Here is a 17,410-nt window from a genome sequence, read left to right on the forward strand (position 1 = left end):
ATATATATATATATATATATATAGTTTAATTAATTAGTTTTCAAATTGATTTTATATAACATTGACCCATTCAAGATAAAAAATTTCTAGCTTTGCCTCTGCCTCTGGATCTATTGCCTACAGCTATCCAACATGAATCCGGCAGGCCAACCCTTCCAGCTGTTGGTGCAAGGACTGGGGCAAAGCCCATGACTAGAAGGAAGTGAAGTGGACTCTCAAGGAGAGGAGGGGCTGGACTTTCTATAGTACTCAACTCAGCGAGTTATATTTCCTTCTACCTTAAAGAGAGCGTGCTTTGTGGGAGTTTCTTTCCAGTGCGAGGGAGATCGAATCCTTTATTGTCAAAGGAATTGTCATCGTCTGTTGATGGATTATGTATACATATATAATTTAAGAAGATCTACCCATTGGGACCAATGATTTTAGACCTATTTAGTATTGCTATTAGAATTGTTGCCGTTGAGAAAATTATTTTTTTTAAATATATTAGTAAAATAATATTTAAAAATAATTTAAAATTAAATTTAATAAATTTTAATTAGAAGAACATAAAAATAATAAAATAATTTTTTTCAATAATATTTAAAATAGTGTCTTTATCTAAAAAACAGTTTTTGCTCTCTAATCTCAATGCTAAACAGCACTTAGTTAAGTGATGTTGGAGTGATATTTAGGGATGTGAGGTTTTGAGTTAGACTCTTAGAACAACTAAGCGAGATTCCATTGATTCCGTTTATAGCAACGCAAGAAACTTGAGGTTTTTTATTGAATGGGTGTAGACAAATTCCAACCAACTATCCAAAGTGCAATTGCCTAAAAGACATTCAAAATTAAGAAAAAGGGTTACTAAGTAAGAATAAAGAATAAAAAGGTTGGAGCAAGGAATCAATTGGTTGGACGTGTAATTAAGCAAGGAAGCCTTATTTGAGCTGTCTCAGTTCGTAGATTCACTCTCTTCTACACGTATTCTTCAATTCCCTTTACCCATGCAGTCATATAAGAACTTCATTTGCAATGTTTCAGCTCTCCATGTAAACACAAAGCTTTGGAAGTGTAATCAATGGCTCAAAATCTCAGTTCACAAGTAGCTTTCTTGTTCATCTTCTTCACTATTGCTTCAGGTAGCATTTACTTTCTTCATTTACTGCCTTTTGTCAGTTTCTTTACAATTTCCTTTCATTTTTTTGTCATTCATCATCTGACTAGAGTTATGGCTAGGTAATATGGGGCAATTATTTAATCTTTTTTTTAAGTATAAAAATTGAGAGAGTGAAGACTTGAATATGAATCTGTCAAGTCATTCAGGCTAAGTAATTATTCGATCATTTACCTATTAGTAAAATAACATTGAGCACAATTTGATATCAAGTACATTTTTAAACCTCAAGGATTAATGTGCTATGAATAACTTTATGTTTAACGTTTTTGATAGGGCAAAATACTTCCACAACTACAAAAACTTTCACCTTGTTTAACAACTGCAAAGGGACAATATGGCCTGGAATAATAACAAAAGATGGCAGCAATCGTGGGGATGGTTTTGCCCTGATGGCAGGCCATACTGCCTCCTACAGTGCCCCAACTGGCTGGAGTGGCCGGATATGGGCTCGAACCGGCTGCAATTTTGATAACAATGGTAATGGAAAATGCCAAACAGGCAGCTGTGGAGACTCTCTACATTGTTCAGGCCCAAGTAGTCCACCCAACACAATTGCAGAATTTACCCTCGGAGATACCGATTTTTACGATGTTAGCCTTGTGGATGGTTTCAATTTGCCTATAGGAGTTTCACCACTCAACGGTAAAGGGAATTGTAGCATAGCTGGTTGTGATGAAGATCTTCGGAATAATTGCCCAGCGCAACTCTCCGTCAAGTCTGAGGGAAAGGTCATTGCTTGCCGGAGCGCCTGCGATGCATTTAACACTGATGAGTACTGCTGTAGAGGAGCATATAGCGATCCTGTTGCATGTGTATCCTCAAATTATTCCAAAGTTTTTAAGCAAGCATGCCCAGCAGCATCTAGCTATGCATTTGATAAGGATTCAACAAGTATCATAACATGTTCTGCATCAGATTATGTTGTCAGCTTCTGTGCATCAAGGTAAGCTTATATTTAACAATCTTTTGCAGGAAACTCACATTTCTGATTTGTAATTACTGATGTTTGTTGATGAATTTCAGGAGTCAAACTTTCTGCACTTACCATGACAATAAGGTGGTATGCAATACAACAAATGCCTCAAAAGCACTACTACCCCATGGATGGTGGAATCTGATGGTGACATTGCCTTTGGCATTTATTTTGCAAATCAAGATTTAGCAGTATCTGTAATTCTGTATACTGTGTGATTCATTTTTGATCTGAAAATTGGAGTTTCCCCATATATGGCTTTTCACCATAAGAACCTTTTCTTTCCTGCTCTCTTTTATCTTTGTTTAATATTTGTAATTTCAAAACTGCACAAGTGTCTTGGAACTTTGAAGTGATATATTTTATGTGGCTTGAAATTTGTATATGTCTTTGTAGATTCAATTTTTTAAGATGCTCTAAAAGTTTTGTGTGACAACCAGTAATATTTTTGTGAACAAGTATAGAACAATGATATTGCAGGCATCAATCAATATTCATGTCACGACCCAACCTATGGGCCGGACCGGCACTAGGACCTGGGCCAGCTTAAAGCCCTCGAGGCCTGTAGTAAGCCTAACTATTCATTAACCCAATTCTAAGGCCCATTTGGGCCCAATTTCAAGAAACAAACCGGACAGAGTCCGGCCATAAAGTGGACCTTTCAACGGGAAGTTTTTGACTCACCCGACCTGTAAACACAATATACAATCCATTGGGGAGCTCAGCTCACCCTCCACATACTTATATCATCATAAAGATAAATGGGAGCTCAGCTCCCTCATCCAGTCCATCAAACATGCATATAATAATTTTACAGGTCCACAATAAGAACTTATATTACAAGCCCAATTTAAATGAAGGTTTCTAACACATGCGGAAATTCTAGAAATTCATAGAATTACACAAATATTAATAAACGACCTGCGAGGGAGAAAAGCAGGTTAACCTCAAAAATATCCTCATGTGGCCTGAAAAATATTGAACAGGAGTGAGCGTTCGACTCAGAGAGTAAAATATTAATTTTAACCATAATCTCTATAACTATCTAAAACTAATGCACCCTGTAGAGTGAAATGCAACATCAACATCATTTTCACATCATAACATCAAAAAGGTAATTTGGAGCACTCACGCACCCTATAACATCAATCATAATATATGGGAGTTGATCCCCTATACAGCTCTCTTAAATCCAACCTGGTGCCAGCGAAGAACTCAGCTCGGACTTCCACTTAATAACCAAATCGGGGTCCCAGCGAAGAACTCAAGCCGTGTCTACCTCGAAGGACCGGGTCCCAGCGAAGATCTCAAGCCGTGTCTACCCGTCCTATCCATAGTTCACACCACATCACACGCACGCCAACACACGCACACTGCTCCAAATTACCACAACAGCATACATGGCACTTTCACAGTTATGAATGCAACATAAATCGTGCTTAGAGTTTATCTACATAAATATATGCATATAAGTGATGCATGGGCATGCTTGAACATATAATAATAGTGAAATTACAATTAAAATTAATATTTTACTCACAGACTTGACGGTGGTCACTGAGGCGGCTGGGCGGAGGAAGAAGGCTGTCCCGGCTCACCTGACAATTTTATTACAATCATTTAATAAATTTGACTCAATACAAATAAAGAAAAGACCAAATACGTCCTAAATCGTGCCAAAAATCCGGCAGAGTCTCCCTTATACCTAGGACCTACCCAACCTGCAAAATAGCTCAAAACACACTTCTCTATTTACAATCCATATATCCACAGCTCAATCACATCACACAGCCCCTCCTGGGCCCATCAAATCAGTCAACCATCACAATATGTAAAATTTCAATTTAGTCCTTATAATTGATCATTTTTGCAAAAACTGTCCAAACAAGCTCTAAAAATTCTAAAACTTTGCCCCGCGGTCCTTAGCAATATTACTAGGCTATTGCAAAAAGAATCATAATTTTCTAAGCTACCACGAATATTTTATTAATTTTTAATCCTATTTAAGCACTAGAAAATTACGAAAAAATAAGGTTCGGGTGTACCTTTGCCGATTCCGACTTCGGGAACGCGCTCGGGATGTCTGACAATGGGGGGTAGCCAAAACCTCGGTCCAATTCGGAGACTTTTCCGGTAACGGGTCTGTCTGGCCGAAAATTCACAGACCCGGACAACTGTCGAATTTTCGCGAATTGAGGATACCTACACGAAGCCCATAACACGGGGGTTAGTACATAAATTTTTTAGAATTTTCTAAGCTCATTAAATGCTCGGAAAAACACTGCGAAGTTCCGTGGGACCCACCGAAAAACGGTGTCAGAAAAATTCGAAATTTATGTCGCCGAAAAGCTCTCGACGAGTGGAGCGCTCGGGTACTCTCGATTTTCTCGTGGGGTTTACGGTTTGCGAGAAATCTAGCCCAAAAGTCGAAATGGGCTAAAAACTTCCCGGGCAAAAATCGGACAAACTACTCGATGGATTTCGGTGTTCTTGGTGTCTATGGAAAGCTCTCGTCGAGTAGATGAGTTTAGACACAAGACCCGGTCCGATTGGTGGCCGGATCTGCCGGATTTTGGCCGGGGAAGTCGAAAAGTCCCGCGCGCAGGGGAGGGCGTTCGCGAGCGTTTTTCGGCCGTTTGGGGCGGCGGCCGGTCAACTGGGACGGCTGGGAGGCGGCGCCGGCGAGCTAGGGAGGCAGGGGAGGTGGCGGCGCGGCAAGGGGAGGAGGGAGGAGAGGGAAAAGAGAGAGAGAAGGGGAGGAGGTCGACGCGCGCGGGGAGGAGGAAGAAAAAGAAGAAGACCGGTCCGATTCGACCGGTCCAATCCGGTCCGGTTCGATTCGGCCGATTCGATTCAGAATACAAAATTTTAAATTTTTACTCTGCCTCGGGACCGAAAATGAGGTCCAAAAATTTCGAAAAAATTTCAGAAAACTCAAAAAAATTCATAGACTCCAAATATATTTTTAGTTTTGCCACATGGTCTTTAAATTAATTTTTAAAAATCATCAAAGTTTATATTTTCGGAAAATCGAACCCGATTTTTAAAAATCCGAAAAATCTCAAATAATTTCTTAAAATTTAAATAAATTTAAAATATTAAAAATGCTCATAAAATAATAAAATTTAAAATTTTGGAGTGTTACAATCCAAAGTTGTTTTGTGGAAAGGAGACATTATAATTTACATCCCCAAATTCTTTTTTCTATTTTATAACATTTAAATTTGGCTAAATGTATAATTAAAGGTGTTCAATTTAACTCATTTTTAATTTTTTTTTTATTTAAATTAATTAAAATTTTTAATTTAAATTCAATTTAATTTAAAAATTAAAATTTTTGAGTTAAATTCAATTTAATTTAAATGAAAAATAAAAAGTTTAATTTCTTTATTTTTAGACTCAATTTCTTACTTATTTTGTTCAATAAAATAGTATTAATTACTTTTTCTCAATTTTATTCTTGTATTTATTAAGCACAATAATTATTTATAGAATTTCCTAAAACTTATCTTAACACCTCTCTCTCTCTCTCTCTCTCTCTCTCTCTCTCTCTCTCTCTCTCTCTTAATTAGATTAGTGAGATAAATAGTAAATTAATTTTAATTAAATTAAAAATATTTTATTATAATTTAAATAATTTAATTACTTCATTAATCGCTATACAAAATCTTTCATAATAAATAAAAATAAACAGATGAAATAATTTCTTAATTTAAGTTAAAAATTAAAATTAATTTGTTGATTTTTTTATTTGAGTTTAATTAAGCTTAAATTAATTTTGTTAGACTGATTTAAATAAAAAAATTAAAAATAACTAAATTCAACGTCTCACTAAACACAAAACTAAAATGAGCATTAAACCATTTAAATTTTAAATGAATTAAATCAAAATTTCTAAATTCATAAAGATTTTATTTGATTTAATTCTATAATAAAATTTATTTTATTTACAAATAAATTTAACAGATGAAATTCTTTATTTAATATATTTTATATTAAATATAAAATTAATTTTAAATGAAATATATTTTATACTTAAAATAAATAAAATAAATTAAAATAATATATAACAAAAAGATAATTTTATCTCTTAAAATATATATAATTTAAATATAAAATTTATTTATAAATCCTATCAATCTTAATAAAATTTACTTTAATTATAATAAATTATATAAAATTAATTATTAAAAATTTTAAATAAATTTTTATTAAAATAAATTAAAATTTTAAATTTATAAATAAATTCCACAAAATTTTATAAAAAATTTATAAATTGAGTCAACGCTCTGGCCCACAAAATTCTCACAGACTGAAATCCAATGATTTAAAAAAAAAAAAAAAGGCCATAATTTTCCCTTCCCAATTTCCCTTCTGAGACAGGCCTCGCAAGGAGCAACCCTTTCGCAAGCCTGCCCCTCACAAAATTTTTGTTTTCATCTTCCAGGCTCTTCCTCAAACAGAGACTTCCCTTCTCTCCCGACAATTGTGTCTTCTATAACCACCACAACTCCATCATCACCCACCACCACTAATGGCCATTGCAGACCTTAGTTCTTAGTTTTGCAAAATACCTCTTCTCAGACCTGAGTTCTTTGTTTAAAAAAATTTTAGTTCTTGTGCTTGAATTCTTTGTTTCCAGTCCATCTCTTCCGTTCTTCCTGCAGATGGAGGTGGTGACTGCTATTGGAGGTGCCATTCTCTCCGTTTCCTTTCAGGAACTGCTTGATAGGTTGACGTCCAGGGACTTGCTGAAGTATGCCCAAGAGGGGAATGTCCTTGTTGAACTCAAGAAATGGGAGAGGATGTTGAAGAAAATTTACTTGGTACTTGACGATGCCGAGGAAAAGCAGTGGGAGAACCCATTGGTCAAGATGTGGGTAAGCGACCTTAGGGACTTGGCTTATGATGCGGAGGACGTTCTTGGTGAACTTGCAACTGAGGCTCAGCGACGCAAGCTGAAGGCGGCGCCCCTGGCCCGTGCAAGTAAGGTATGGAAAATCATTTCTACTATTTCTGCTTGTATAAATCCAAGTACAATTCAGTTCAGTGCTGAGATGGTTTCCAAGATAGAGGGAATCAGTACCCGATTAGATGAGATCATCAAAGAAAAAAATAATCTACATATAGCAGAGTCTAGAGGGAGTACTAGTCAAGTGAGAACAAGACTACCCACAACTTCTTTGGTGAATGAATCAAAGATTTATGGGAGGGAAAAGGATAAGAGCGAAATACTTGAACTGTTGAAGAAAGAAGCAACTGGTGGAAATGTCTCAGTAATTCCCATAATTGGTATGGGGGGCATCGGCAAGACGACTCTAGCTCAGCTCATCTTCAATGATGCCACACTAGAGTTTGATCTTAAAGCTTGGGTTTCTGTTGGTGAAGATTTTGATGTTCTTAGAATGACCAAAACGATTCTTCAATCAGTGGGTTGTGAAGATACATGTGATGACAGAGATTTGAATTTGCTTCAGATAAAATTAAATGAAAAGTTGTCTCAGAAGAAATTTTTGATAGTGCTTGATGATGTTTGGACAGAAAGCTACGATCATTGGACTCTCTTTTGCAGTCCTTTTGAGCTAGGAGCAATGGGAAGTAGAATTATTATCACAACTCGCAATGAAAGTGTCTCATCCATGATGGGTACCATTCGAGGTTATTCTCTCAAGCAGTTGCCCATTGAAGATTGCCTGTCTGTATTTGCCCAACATGCTTTGGGAGCCCCAAATTTTGATGAGCACTTGGAATTTGAAGAAATAGGTAAAGAAATTGTCAAAAGATGTCAAGGATTGCCTTTAGCAGCCAAGGCTCTTGGAGGCTTGTTGAGGGGTAACTCAAATCGTAACGTTTGGGAGGAAGTGTTGAACAACAACATTTGGGATTTACCTAATGAGAAAACTAACATTCTTCCTGCTTTAAGGTTGAGTTATCTTCGTCTTCCTTCCCATTTAAAGCAGTGCTTTGCTTATTGCGCAATTTTTCCAAAAGATTATGAATTCAATCAGGATGAGTTAGTTTTGTTATGGATGGCAGAGGGTTTTATAAATCAATCCAATAAGATGAAACAAATGCAAGATGTAGGCTGCGAGTATTTTCATGATTTATTATCTAGATCGTTTTTTCAACAATCTAGTAGTGATAAATCTTTATATGTAATGCATGATCTGATGAATGATTTAGCCCAATCTGTCACTAAAGAAACATGTTTTCATTTGGGTGACAAGTTAGACAATACAAATTTATGTGCAAAGATTCGGCATTCTTCATTCAGTTCTCATTGGCATGACACATGGCAGAGATTTGAAGGCTTTCACAAAGTGATGGGTTTGCGAACGTTCTTAGCATTGCCAATCATGAAAGGATTACATGGTAAAAGCTACATAAGTAGTAAGGTTTTACAAGACTTGGTGCCAAAGTTAAAGTGCTTGAGGGTGTTATCACTGTCTGGTTATCACATTGTGGAGTTGCCAAATTCTATTGGTGCCTTAAAGCATTTAAGGTATCTCAATGTATCTTACACTGCAATTAAAAAATTGCCGGAGTCGGTGACTGAACTATTCAACTTGCAAACATTAATATTATGTGGGTGCCAGTATCTTACTAAGTTACCCTCAGGCATCGGCAATTTAATTAACTTGCAGTGCCTTGATATTACTGGTACCGATGAACTGAAGGAGATGCCACTACAAATTGGTAATTTGGCAAATCTCCACACTCTGACCAAGTTTACTGTGGGAGAAGACAACGGACTCAAGATAATAGAGCTGAAGAATTTTCCTCATTTGTCTGGGCTGCTTCACATTTCAGGGATAGAAAATGTGCTAAACATTCGAGAAGCAGAGTTTGCCAGTTTAAAGGACAAGCATCGCCTAGAACAACTAGACTTAGAATGGGCTATTGATTCCTCCAGTTCCAGAAATCCAAGTGATGAAGTGCAGGTTCTCAACTCATTACGGCCTCCTCAAAATCTATTACGGCTTTCAATTAAATCATTTGGTGGAACTGAATTCCCATCGTGGATAGCAGCATTCACAAAAATTGCAAGGCTAGAACTTTGGAACTGCAGCAACATCACGTTATTACCACCATTTGGACAATTACCCTCACTTGAAGAGTTGAGTATGCGAGGCATGAATGGAGTGAAGAGAGTGGGCATGGAGTTTTATGGGGATGGTTCATCTTTTACTTCTCTTAAGACTTTAACTATGGTGGATATGTTGGAGTTGGAGCAATGGTCTTGGTCTCATGATCAGAATGGGGAGGCTTCAGTAACACTTCCTATTCTACATAAGCTTAAATTGCGAAATTGTCCGAAACTTGTTAGTGAATTGCCCAACTGTCTACAATCTCTGCAAGAACTGTCAATTGAATTCTGTCAAGAGGTTGTTCTTAGAAATCTGTCTGATCTCACATCTCTTGCTACCTTGCATATTGATAACGTCTTTGGTCTTGTAAGTTTACATGAAGCTCACATAGAGGAGTTGGTGGCACTTAAAGAATTGATGATTTGTCTTTGTTATGAATTGAAGTATTTGTGGAAGGATAGAACTAGTTTAGACAAGATTGTTCATCTAAAGCATTTAGAGATTAGGAGCTGCGAGCAACTGGTGTCATTGGTAGAGGGAGAGGTAGGGCAATTACCTTGCAATCTTCAAACTTTTAAGATATCTTTTTGTCCTAATTTGGAGAATCTGCCAAATGGGCTGCACAGCCTCACAGCTCTAAGAGATTTGGAAATCATCTCATGTGTTAAACTCTTTTCGTTCCCAGCAACAAGAGTGCCATGCAGTCTGAGACGTCTCTATATTGATACATGTAGTTCTCTGGAGTCTCTGCCCGAGGGTGTTGTGGGTGATGTTAACGACATTAACCAGAGCTCTCAGCTTGAGGAATTGGGAATCAGGGGATGTAGATCTTTGAGTTCCTATCCAAATGGCAAGTTTCCTGTTTCGATTAAGACTCTTGATATCAGTTATTGTAATTGGTCGACACAGTTATTAGAGTCAGTATTCCATGGTTTATCTCATCTCGAAAAGCTAAACATAGAAGACTGTCCACAATTAGAGTCCTTCCAAGAAACAGGATTGCCTAGCCACTCCCTTATCTCTTTAATCATCTCCCGATGCAAGAATTTTAGGTCACTGCCTAATCAGATGCAAAACCTCACTACTCTCAAATTATATAATTGTAGAGGTCTGGTATCCTTTCCAGAAGAGCGAATGCTACCAAACCTAACCTGTCTTTTCATCTATAACTGTGGATGCCTAGAGTCCTTTCCTCAAGGGGGATTGCCACCAAACCTAACCAATCTTTCCATCTGGGATTGCAACAATCTGCAACAGCCAATGACAGAGTGGGGACTCCACAAACTCGCCTCTCTTAGAAGCTTGGAAATATATGGCATAAGTCCAAGTACAAATATGTTTGATTCCTTTCCAAATGATGATGGCCTACTGCTTCCCACTTCATTGACCTATCTTCAGATTGGAAAATTCGACAATCTGAAATCCATCTCTAGAGGACTTCAAAAGCTCACCTCTCTGCAAATGATAATAATTACTAATTGCCGAAATCTCCTGTGGTTGCCAGAGGAGGGCTTCCCTGCTACAATTGAACATCTATGTATCTATAATTGTCCTCATTTGGAAGTACGGTGCTCAAAAGACAAAGAAGATTATTGGCCTATCATTTCCCACATCCCTCGCGTAGCCTGCTTCAATTATTGTCAATGATGGTACAATCATGGGCATTACATTGATGAGGTATGAATTGTGACTATTTCTCGACATTTTACATTTCTTTTTCCAGAACATTTAACAAGCAAAATCCAAATTAATTATTAATCTTCAAAACTTGATAATGTTAAATCCATAATTCATTTTTCTGAATTATTCTCTCTTTTGCTTTGCAGAGAGGAAAGCTGAGTAATATTAGATGGAGGCATGGGGCTGATGGATGTGTGTCTTGAACTTCATCAACCAAGGAGCATCAACCTGATACAGAGATTGGCAAGTCCTTTTTAGTGCTGATATTAGTTTCCATTGAGCATACTCTTGGTTTAATTTAACCCATGATCTGGAACTTTGACACTTGTATATTGCCTGTCCCTTACAGCCACTTGGACAATGAGCCTCACTTGAAGAGTTGAGCATTCGAGGCATGAATGGAGTGAAGAGAGTGGGCATGAAGTTTCATGGGGATGGTTCATCTTTTGCTTCTCTTAAGACTCTTGTCAAGGATATGTTAGGGTGGTAGCAATTTTCTTGATCCCATGATGAGAACGAGGAGGTTGATTGGTACTACAATTTTTCATCAGCATTTCTTTTCATCTTCATTTGCCAAAGTAAATTAAAAGTCAGGTTCATGCTATAGTTCAAGATGGGCATGGGTTTGCATGTTTTGGACTCCCCTCCCTCTGGTACCCTCCCGTGGCTCCTACATGATTCGAGTGTTGTTCCTACTTGCGTCTGTGTTCAGTAGTTCGTCTCGAGTATTGTCACCCTAAATTTATCACTCCATCATTGATAATTTACAACTGATAAATTAAAAAATTCTTTTATTCCAAACTTGGCTAAAAGAACAAGGCAAGGTGTTTGATAGAATGGTTGACCAAACGTAAGCAATCTCTGTCTTCTTCCGATTTCTGAAAACTGAAGTTGCGGGTCTTTGACGACGACTACCCGCCAAAGTTTAGAGGCTAATTATTGTACAAGCCAAAGTAATTTTGTCCTTAATAGGGACAAAGTCAATTGAATGAGTCACGCCATTGCTTTCAACGTTCAAACTGTTGCGTTTTTCCTGAAGTCACGGGTTAGTTTTCAGTTGTCACAGAAATCCATTGACGTTTGATTGATTGATGAAAACGCTAGAGTTGATCCTTTGATTTTGATTTAAATGTGATATAATTATTTTATTTTATAAAAAAATTTAAACTTTAAAATTTTGTATTTTATTTTGTTAAATGTTATTTATTTTGATTAAAAAAATTAAATTAATGAAAATAATATTAATTTTGGAAAATACTATATATAGTTTATATAATTATTTTTTTTTCTAAGTAAAGTAATTATATTTTATTGTAAATAAAATAACTATAAAAATTATCTAGAGAGTACAAATTAATACTATAATTAAATTAGTAAAAAATAAAATATAAAAGATAGAATTCATTTTATTTGCAATTAATTCTAAAATAAAATTTATTTATAAATAAAATTTTTTTATTTAATATATTTTCTATTAAATATGTAATTTATTTCAAATGAAACAAATTTTATATTTAAAAATTTTAATTTAAAATATTATTTTTTTTTTAAAAATTCTTATGTATTTATTATTGCATCTATCTTCATTTTTTTTAATTAAAAATATGAACATTTAAAATAATCATAATACCTTTTGTTCTTGTTAAAAAAAAGTTATAATATTGTCTGTTTATGTACGTGTCTATCTGTTTATATCTATATTTGTATTTATATATTTATCTGTCTATATTTATATATATCTATCTGTCTATGCTGTATTTATGCTTGTATTTATATGTGTCTATGTTTGTACCTGTGTCTATGCAGATTTTCATATTTATTTGTATGTCTGTGTAGAATGATATATAATAAGAGGGAATAATTATATCACTGAAAATATAAATGATTTTAAATTTGAAATTCTTTTACAAATTGATTTTGATGGATTTGATTTAGTTATAATAAATTGAATAAAATTAATTATTGAGTCTAAATAAATTTTCATTTAAATTTTAAATTTACATATGAATTTTATAAAATTGTATAATATCAAATAGATATAAGAATAAAATATATAAAAAAAATCTAATATAAGATCAACAAGAAATGTTATTTCTAATTTAAAGAGAACGTGAATAAAATAAATGAAAATCATATTTTAATTTTTAAATTATTTATTTAAATAAAAATAAAAATAAAATAATTTATTATTAAAAAGTTAATTTTTTCACCTATTTTCTTTTTTTTTTAATATTCAAACTGAGAGAAAAAAAAATTTTTTCTTCCCCTATATTTTATTTTCCCCGTAAAATATTTTCCCAAACATGGTATCAAGAAGAAAGATAGACAAAAGATTTGAAGCAGCTATAGACACTTTGAAACTTTCATAAAGCAAAAACTATACTCAAATTTCAATTCATCCGTTTGAAATCAGCGTTTTAATTCATCTCTTCACAGACTTGAGCTCCTAGTTTCAGCTGTTGCTCTTGATGATGGAGAAGGTGGTGAATGCTATTGGAGATGCCTTTCTCTCTACTTCTATTCAAAGGCTGTTTGATGGGTTGAATTCTATCCCGGACTTGTTGAGATTTACCCATGAAGGGAATATCCAGGCTGAACTCAAGAAATGGGGGAGGATGTTGAAGAGAATTTATTTGGTGCTTGATGATGCAGAGGAAAGGCAGTGGGAGAATCCCTTGGTGAAGATGTGGGTAAGCGACCTCAGGGACTTGGCTTATGATGCAGAGGACGTTCTTGATGAACTTGCAACTGAGGCTCAGCGACGCAAGCTGCAGGCTGAACCCCTGGCCCGTGCAAGCAAGGTACGGAAAATCATCTCTACTGTTTCTGCTAGTATGAATCTAACTACTCTCAAGTTCAGTACTGAGATAGTTTCCAAGATAGAGGGAATCAGTACCAGATTGGATGAGATCATTAAAGAAAAGGAAGATCTGCATTTAGGAATGTGCACTAGAGGGAGGACTAATCAAATGAGAGCAAGACTGCCCACAACCTCTTTGGTGAATGAATCAAAGATTTATGGAAGGGAGCAGGACAAGAAAGAAATACTTGAACTGTTGAAGAAAGAATCAAGTGGTGTAAATGTCTCCGTGATTCCTATAGTCGGCATGGGGGGTGTTGGCAAGACAACTCTTGCTCAGCTCATCTTCAATGTTACCACTCTGGAGTTTGATCTTAAAGCTTGGGTTTCTGTTGGTGAAGATTTTGACGTTCTTAGAATGACCAAAACAATTCTTCACTCCGTAGGTTGGGAAGATAAATATGATAAAGAGTTGAATTTGCTCCAGATAAAATTAAAGGAAAAGTTGTCTCAGAAGAAATTTTTGATTGTCCTTGATGATGTTTGGACAGAGAGCTATGATCATTGGACTCTCTTTCGCAGTCCTTTTGATGTAGGAGCACCTGGAAGCAGAATTATTATCACAACTCGCAATGAAAGTGTCTCATCCATGATGGGTACCATTCGAGGCTATTCTCTTGAGCATTTATCGTGTGAAGATTGCCTGTCTATATTTGCCCAACATGCTTTGGGAGCCACAAATTTTGATGAGCACTTGGAATTGGAAGAAATAGGCAAAGAAATTGTCAAAAGATGCAAGGGATTGCCTTTAGCAGCCAAGGCTCTTGGAGGCTTGTTGAGGGGTAGCCCAAATCGTAATGTATGGGAGGAAGTTTTGCACAGCGATATTTGGGATTTACCTGATGAGAAAAACAGTATTCTTCCAGCCTTGAGGTTGAGTTACTTTCATCTCCCGTCCCATTTAAAGCAATGCTTTGCTTATTGTGCTATTTTTCCAAAAGATTTTGAATTTGATAGGGATGAGTTGGTTCTTTTGTGGATGGCAGAGGGCTTTCTATATCAATCAAAGAAGATGAAGCCAATGCAAGATATAGGCTGCGAATATTTTGATGATTTATTATCAAGATCATTTTTTCAACAGTCTAGTAGTGATAAATCTCTATATGTAATGCATGATCTGATGAATGATTTAGCTAAATCTGTCACTAAAGAAACGTGTTTTCATTTGGGTGACAAGTTCGATACAACTTTATGTGCAAAGGTCAGGCATTCATCATTCACTTCTCACCGTTATAACACGTCGCAAAGATTTGAAGTCTTTCACAAAATGATGGGTTTGCGAACATTCTTAGCAATGCCACTCATGAGTGGACATTGTAGGAACCACATAAGTAGTAAGGTGCTGCAAGACTTGGTGCCAGAGTTAAAGTGCTTGAGGGTGCTGTCACTGTCTGGTTATCACTTCATGGAGTTGCCAAATTCTATTGGTGCCTTGAAGCATTTAAGGTATCTCAACCTATCTCACACTCGAATTGAAAGATTGCCCGACTCAGTGACTGAACTTTTGAACTTGCAAACATTATTGCTAAATGGATGTTTCTATCTTATTGAGTTACCCTCAGGCATTGGCAAACTAATTAACTTGCAGTGCCTTGATATTAGCGGTACTGTTGAATTGGAGGAGATGCCATTAGAAATTGGTAATCTAGCATATCTCCATACATTGACCAAGTTTATAGTGGGTAAAGACAATGGACTCAAGATAACAGAGCTGAACAAATTTTCTCATCTGTCAGGTATGCTTCATATTTCAGGGATAGAAAATGTGCTAAATTTTCGAGAAGCAGAGTTTGCCAATTTAAAGGAGAAGCAGCGCCTAGAAGAATTGGACTTGGAATGGGCTATTGATTCCTCTGGTTCCAGAAATCCAAGAGATGAAGTGCAGGTTCTCAACTCATTGCGACCTCCTCAAAATCTATTACGACTTTCAATTAAATCATTTGGTGGAACTGAATTCCCATCATGGATAGGAGATCCCACATTCACAAATATGGCGAGGATAAATCTCTGGAACTGTCGCAACATCATGTCACTACCGCCACTTGGACAATTACCCTCACTTGAAGAGTTGAGTATAGGAGGCATGAATGGGTTGAAGAGAGTGGGGATGGAGTTTCATGGAGATGGTTCATCTTTTGCTAGTCTTAAGACACTAACTATCGAGAATATGTTGGAGTGGGAGCAATGGTCTTGGTCTCATGGTCAGAACGAGGAGGCTGCAGGAACATTTCCTAATCTGCGTAAGCTTAAATTGGGAAACTGTCCAAAACTTGTATGTAAATTGCCCAGCTGTCTACAATCTCTGCGAGAACTCTCTATTGCATCCTGTCACAGGGCAGTTCTCGGAAGTCTGTATGATATCACATCACTCACTGCCTTGTATATTAGTGATGTCTCAGGTCTTGTAAGTTTACAACATATGGAGAAGTTGGTGGCACTAGAAGATTTGACGATTCAAGCTTGTAATCAACTAAAGTACTTGTGGAAGGATGGAGGCAAACTTGCTTGTCTAAAGCATTTAGATATCTCATTTTGTCGGCAACTTGAGTCATTGGTAGAAGGAAAGGAAGGGCAATTGCCTTGCAATCTTAAAGTTTTGAAAATATCTGATTGTAATGGTTTGGTGAAGCTAGCAAATGGGCTGGACAATCTCTCATCTCTAAGAGATTTGAGCATTTCCTTTTGTCAAAAACTCTTGTCGTTCCCAGCAGCAGGATACCTTCTGAGACATCTTGAAATCCAAGGTTGTGATTCTCTAGATTATATGCCTAAGGGTATTACGAGTGATGTTAACGACATGAACCAGACCTCTCAGCTTGAGACTCTTAAGATCGGATATTGTAATTGGCCGGCACAGGTAGTAGAGTCAGTATTCCGTGGCTTATCTCATCTCAGAGAACTACGCATGGTAGAATGTCCACAATTAACCGGATTGCCTATCCACTCCCTTATCTCTTTAACCATCTCTGGATGCGAGAATTTCAGGTCGCTGCCTAATCAGATGCAAAATCTTACCTCTCTCACATTATATGATTGTGGAGGCCTAGAGTGCTTTCCAGAAGTGGGATTGCCACCAAATTTAACCAATCTTTCCATCTCTAACTGTGGAGGCCTGGAGTCTTTTCCTCGACGGGGATTGCCACCAAAACTAACCAAGCTTTCCATCTGTTATTGCAAGAATCTGAAACAGCCAATGACAGAGTGGGGACTCCACAAACTCCCCTGTCTTAGATACTTGGGAATATGGGGCACAAGTCCAAGTACAAATATGTTTGATTCCTTTCCAGATGATGATGGTCTACTGCTTCCCACTTCATTGACATATCTCAGGATCCGTGAACTGGAGAATCTGAAATCCATCTCAAGGGGAGTCCAAAAGCTTGCCTCTCTACGAAGTTTAAGAATTGTGAATTGCAGAAACCTGCTTTCATTTCCAGAGGAGGGCTTCCCTGCCACACTTGAACATCTATGGATTGATCGATGTCCTCATTTGAATGAACGGTGTTCAAAAGACAAAGGAGATTATTGGCCCATCATTTCCCACATAGCAGCTGTAACTATATATTCATAATGATCAGCGATAAATCGTGGAAGCAACCCAGTATAGAAGGGGGACGAGCACTGGCACACGACTCTCTCTCTCTCTCTCT

The 17,410-nt window shown here is 36.6% G+C and overlaps 3 protein-coding genes across 3 annotated transcripts; all 3 read left to right on the forward strand.

The window, feature by feature from the left end:
- Positions 1–963: 963 nt before the first annotated feature.
- LOC110667848 (pathogenesis-related thaumatin-like protein 3.5) lies at positions 964–2,515 on the forward strand. The gene is made up of 3 exons (XM_058134814.1): positions 964–1,121; positions 1,433–2,102; positions 2,183–2,515. Exons 1-3 carry the CDS (start codon positions 1,061–1,063, stop codon positions 2,319–2,321), a joined length of 870 nt encoding a protein of 289 aa, XP_057990797.1. The 5' UTR covers positions 964–1,060; the 3' UTR covers positions 2,322–2,515.
- Positions 2,516–6,507: 3,992 nt separating this feature from the next.
- On the forward strand, positions 6,508–11,701 carry LOC110667845 (putative disease resistance protein At3g14460). Its single transcript, XM_021828810.2, has 2 exons — positions 6,508–10,897; positions 11,047–11,701. The coding sequence occupies exon 1, from the start codon at positions 6,800–6,802 to the stop codon at positions 10,865–10,867; it is 4,068 nt and encodes a 1,355-aa protein (XP_021684502.2). The 5' UTR covers positions 6,508–6,799; the 3' UTR covers positions 10,868–10,897; positions 11,047–11,701.
- A 1,523-nt stretch (positions 11,702–13,224) lies between these two features.
- Positions 13,225–17,410, forward strand: LOC110667826 (putative disease resistance RPP13-like protein 1). Its single transcript, XM_021828791.2, has one exon. It carries the CDS (start codon positions 13,369–13,371, stop codon positions 17,329–17,331), a length of 3,963 nt encoding a protein of 1,320 aa, XP_021684483.2. The 5' UTR covers positions 13,225–13,368; the 3' UTR covers positions 17,332–17,410.

Source organism: Hevea brasiliensis, chromosome 14, assembly GCF_030052815.1.
Source record: "Hevea brasiliensis isolate MT/VB/25A 57/8 chromosome 14, ASM3005281v1, whole genome shotgun sequence".
NCBI classification, from domain to species: domain Eukaryota; kingdom Viridiplantae; phylum Streptophyta; class Magnoliopsida; order Malpighiales; family Euphorbiaceae; genus Hevea; species Hevea brasiliensis.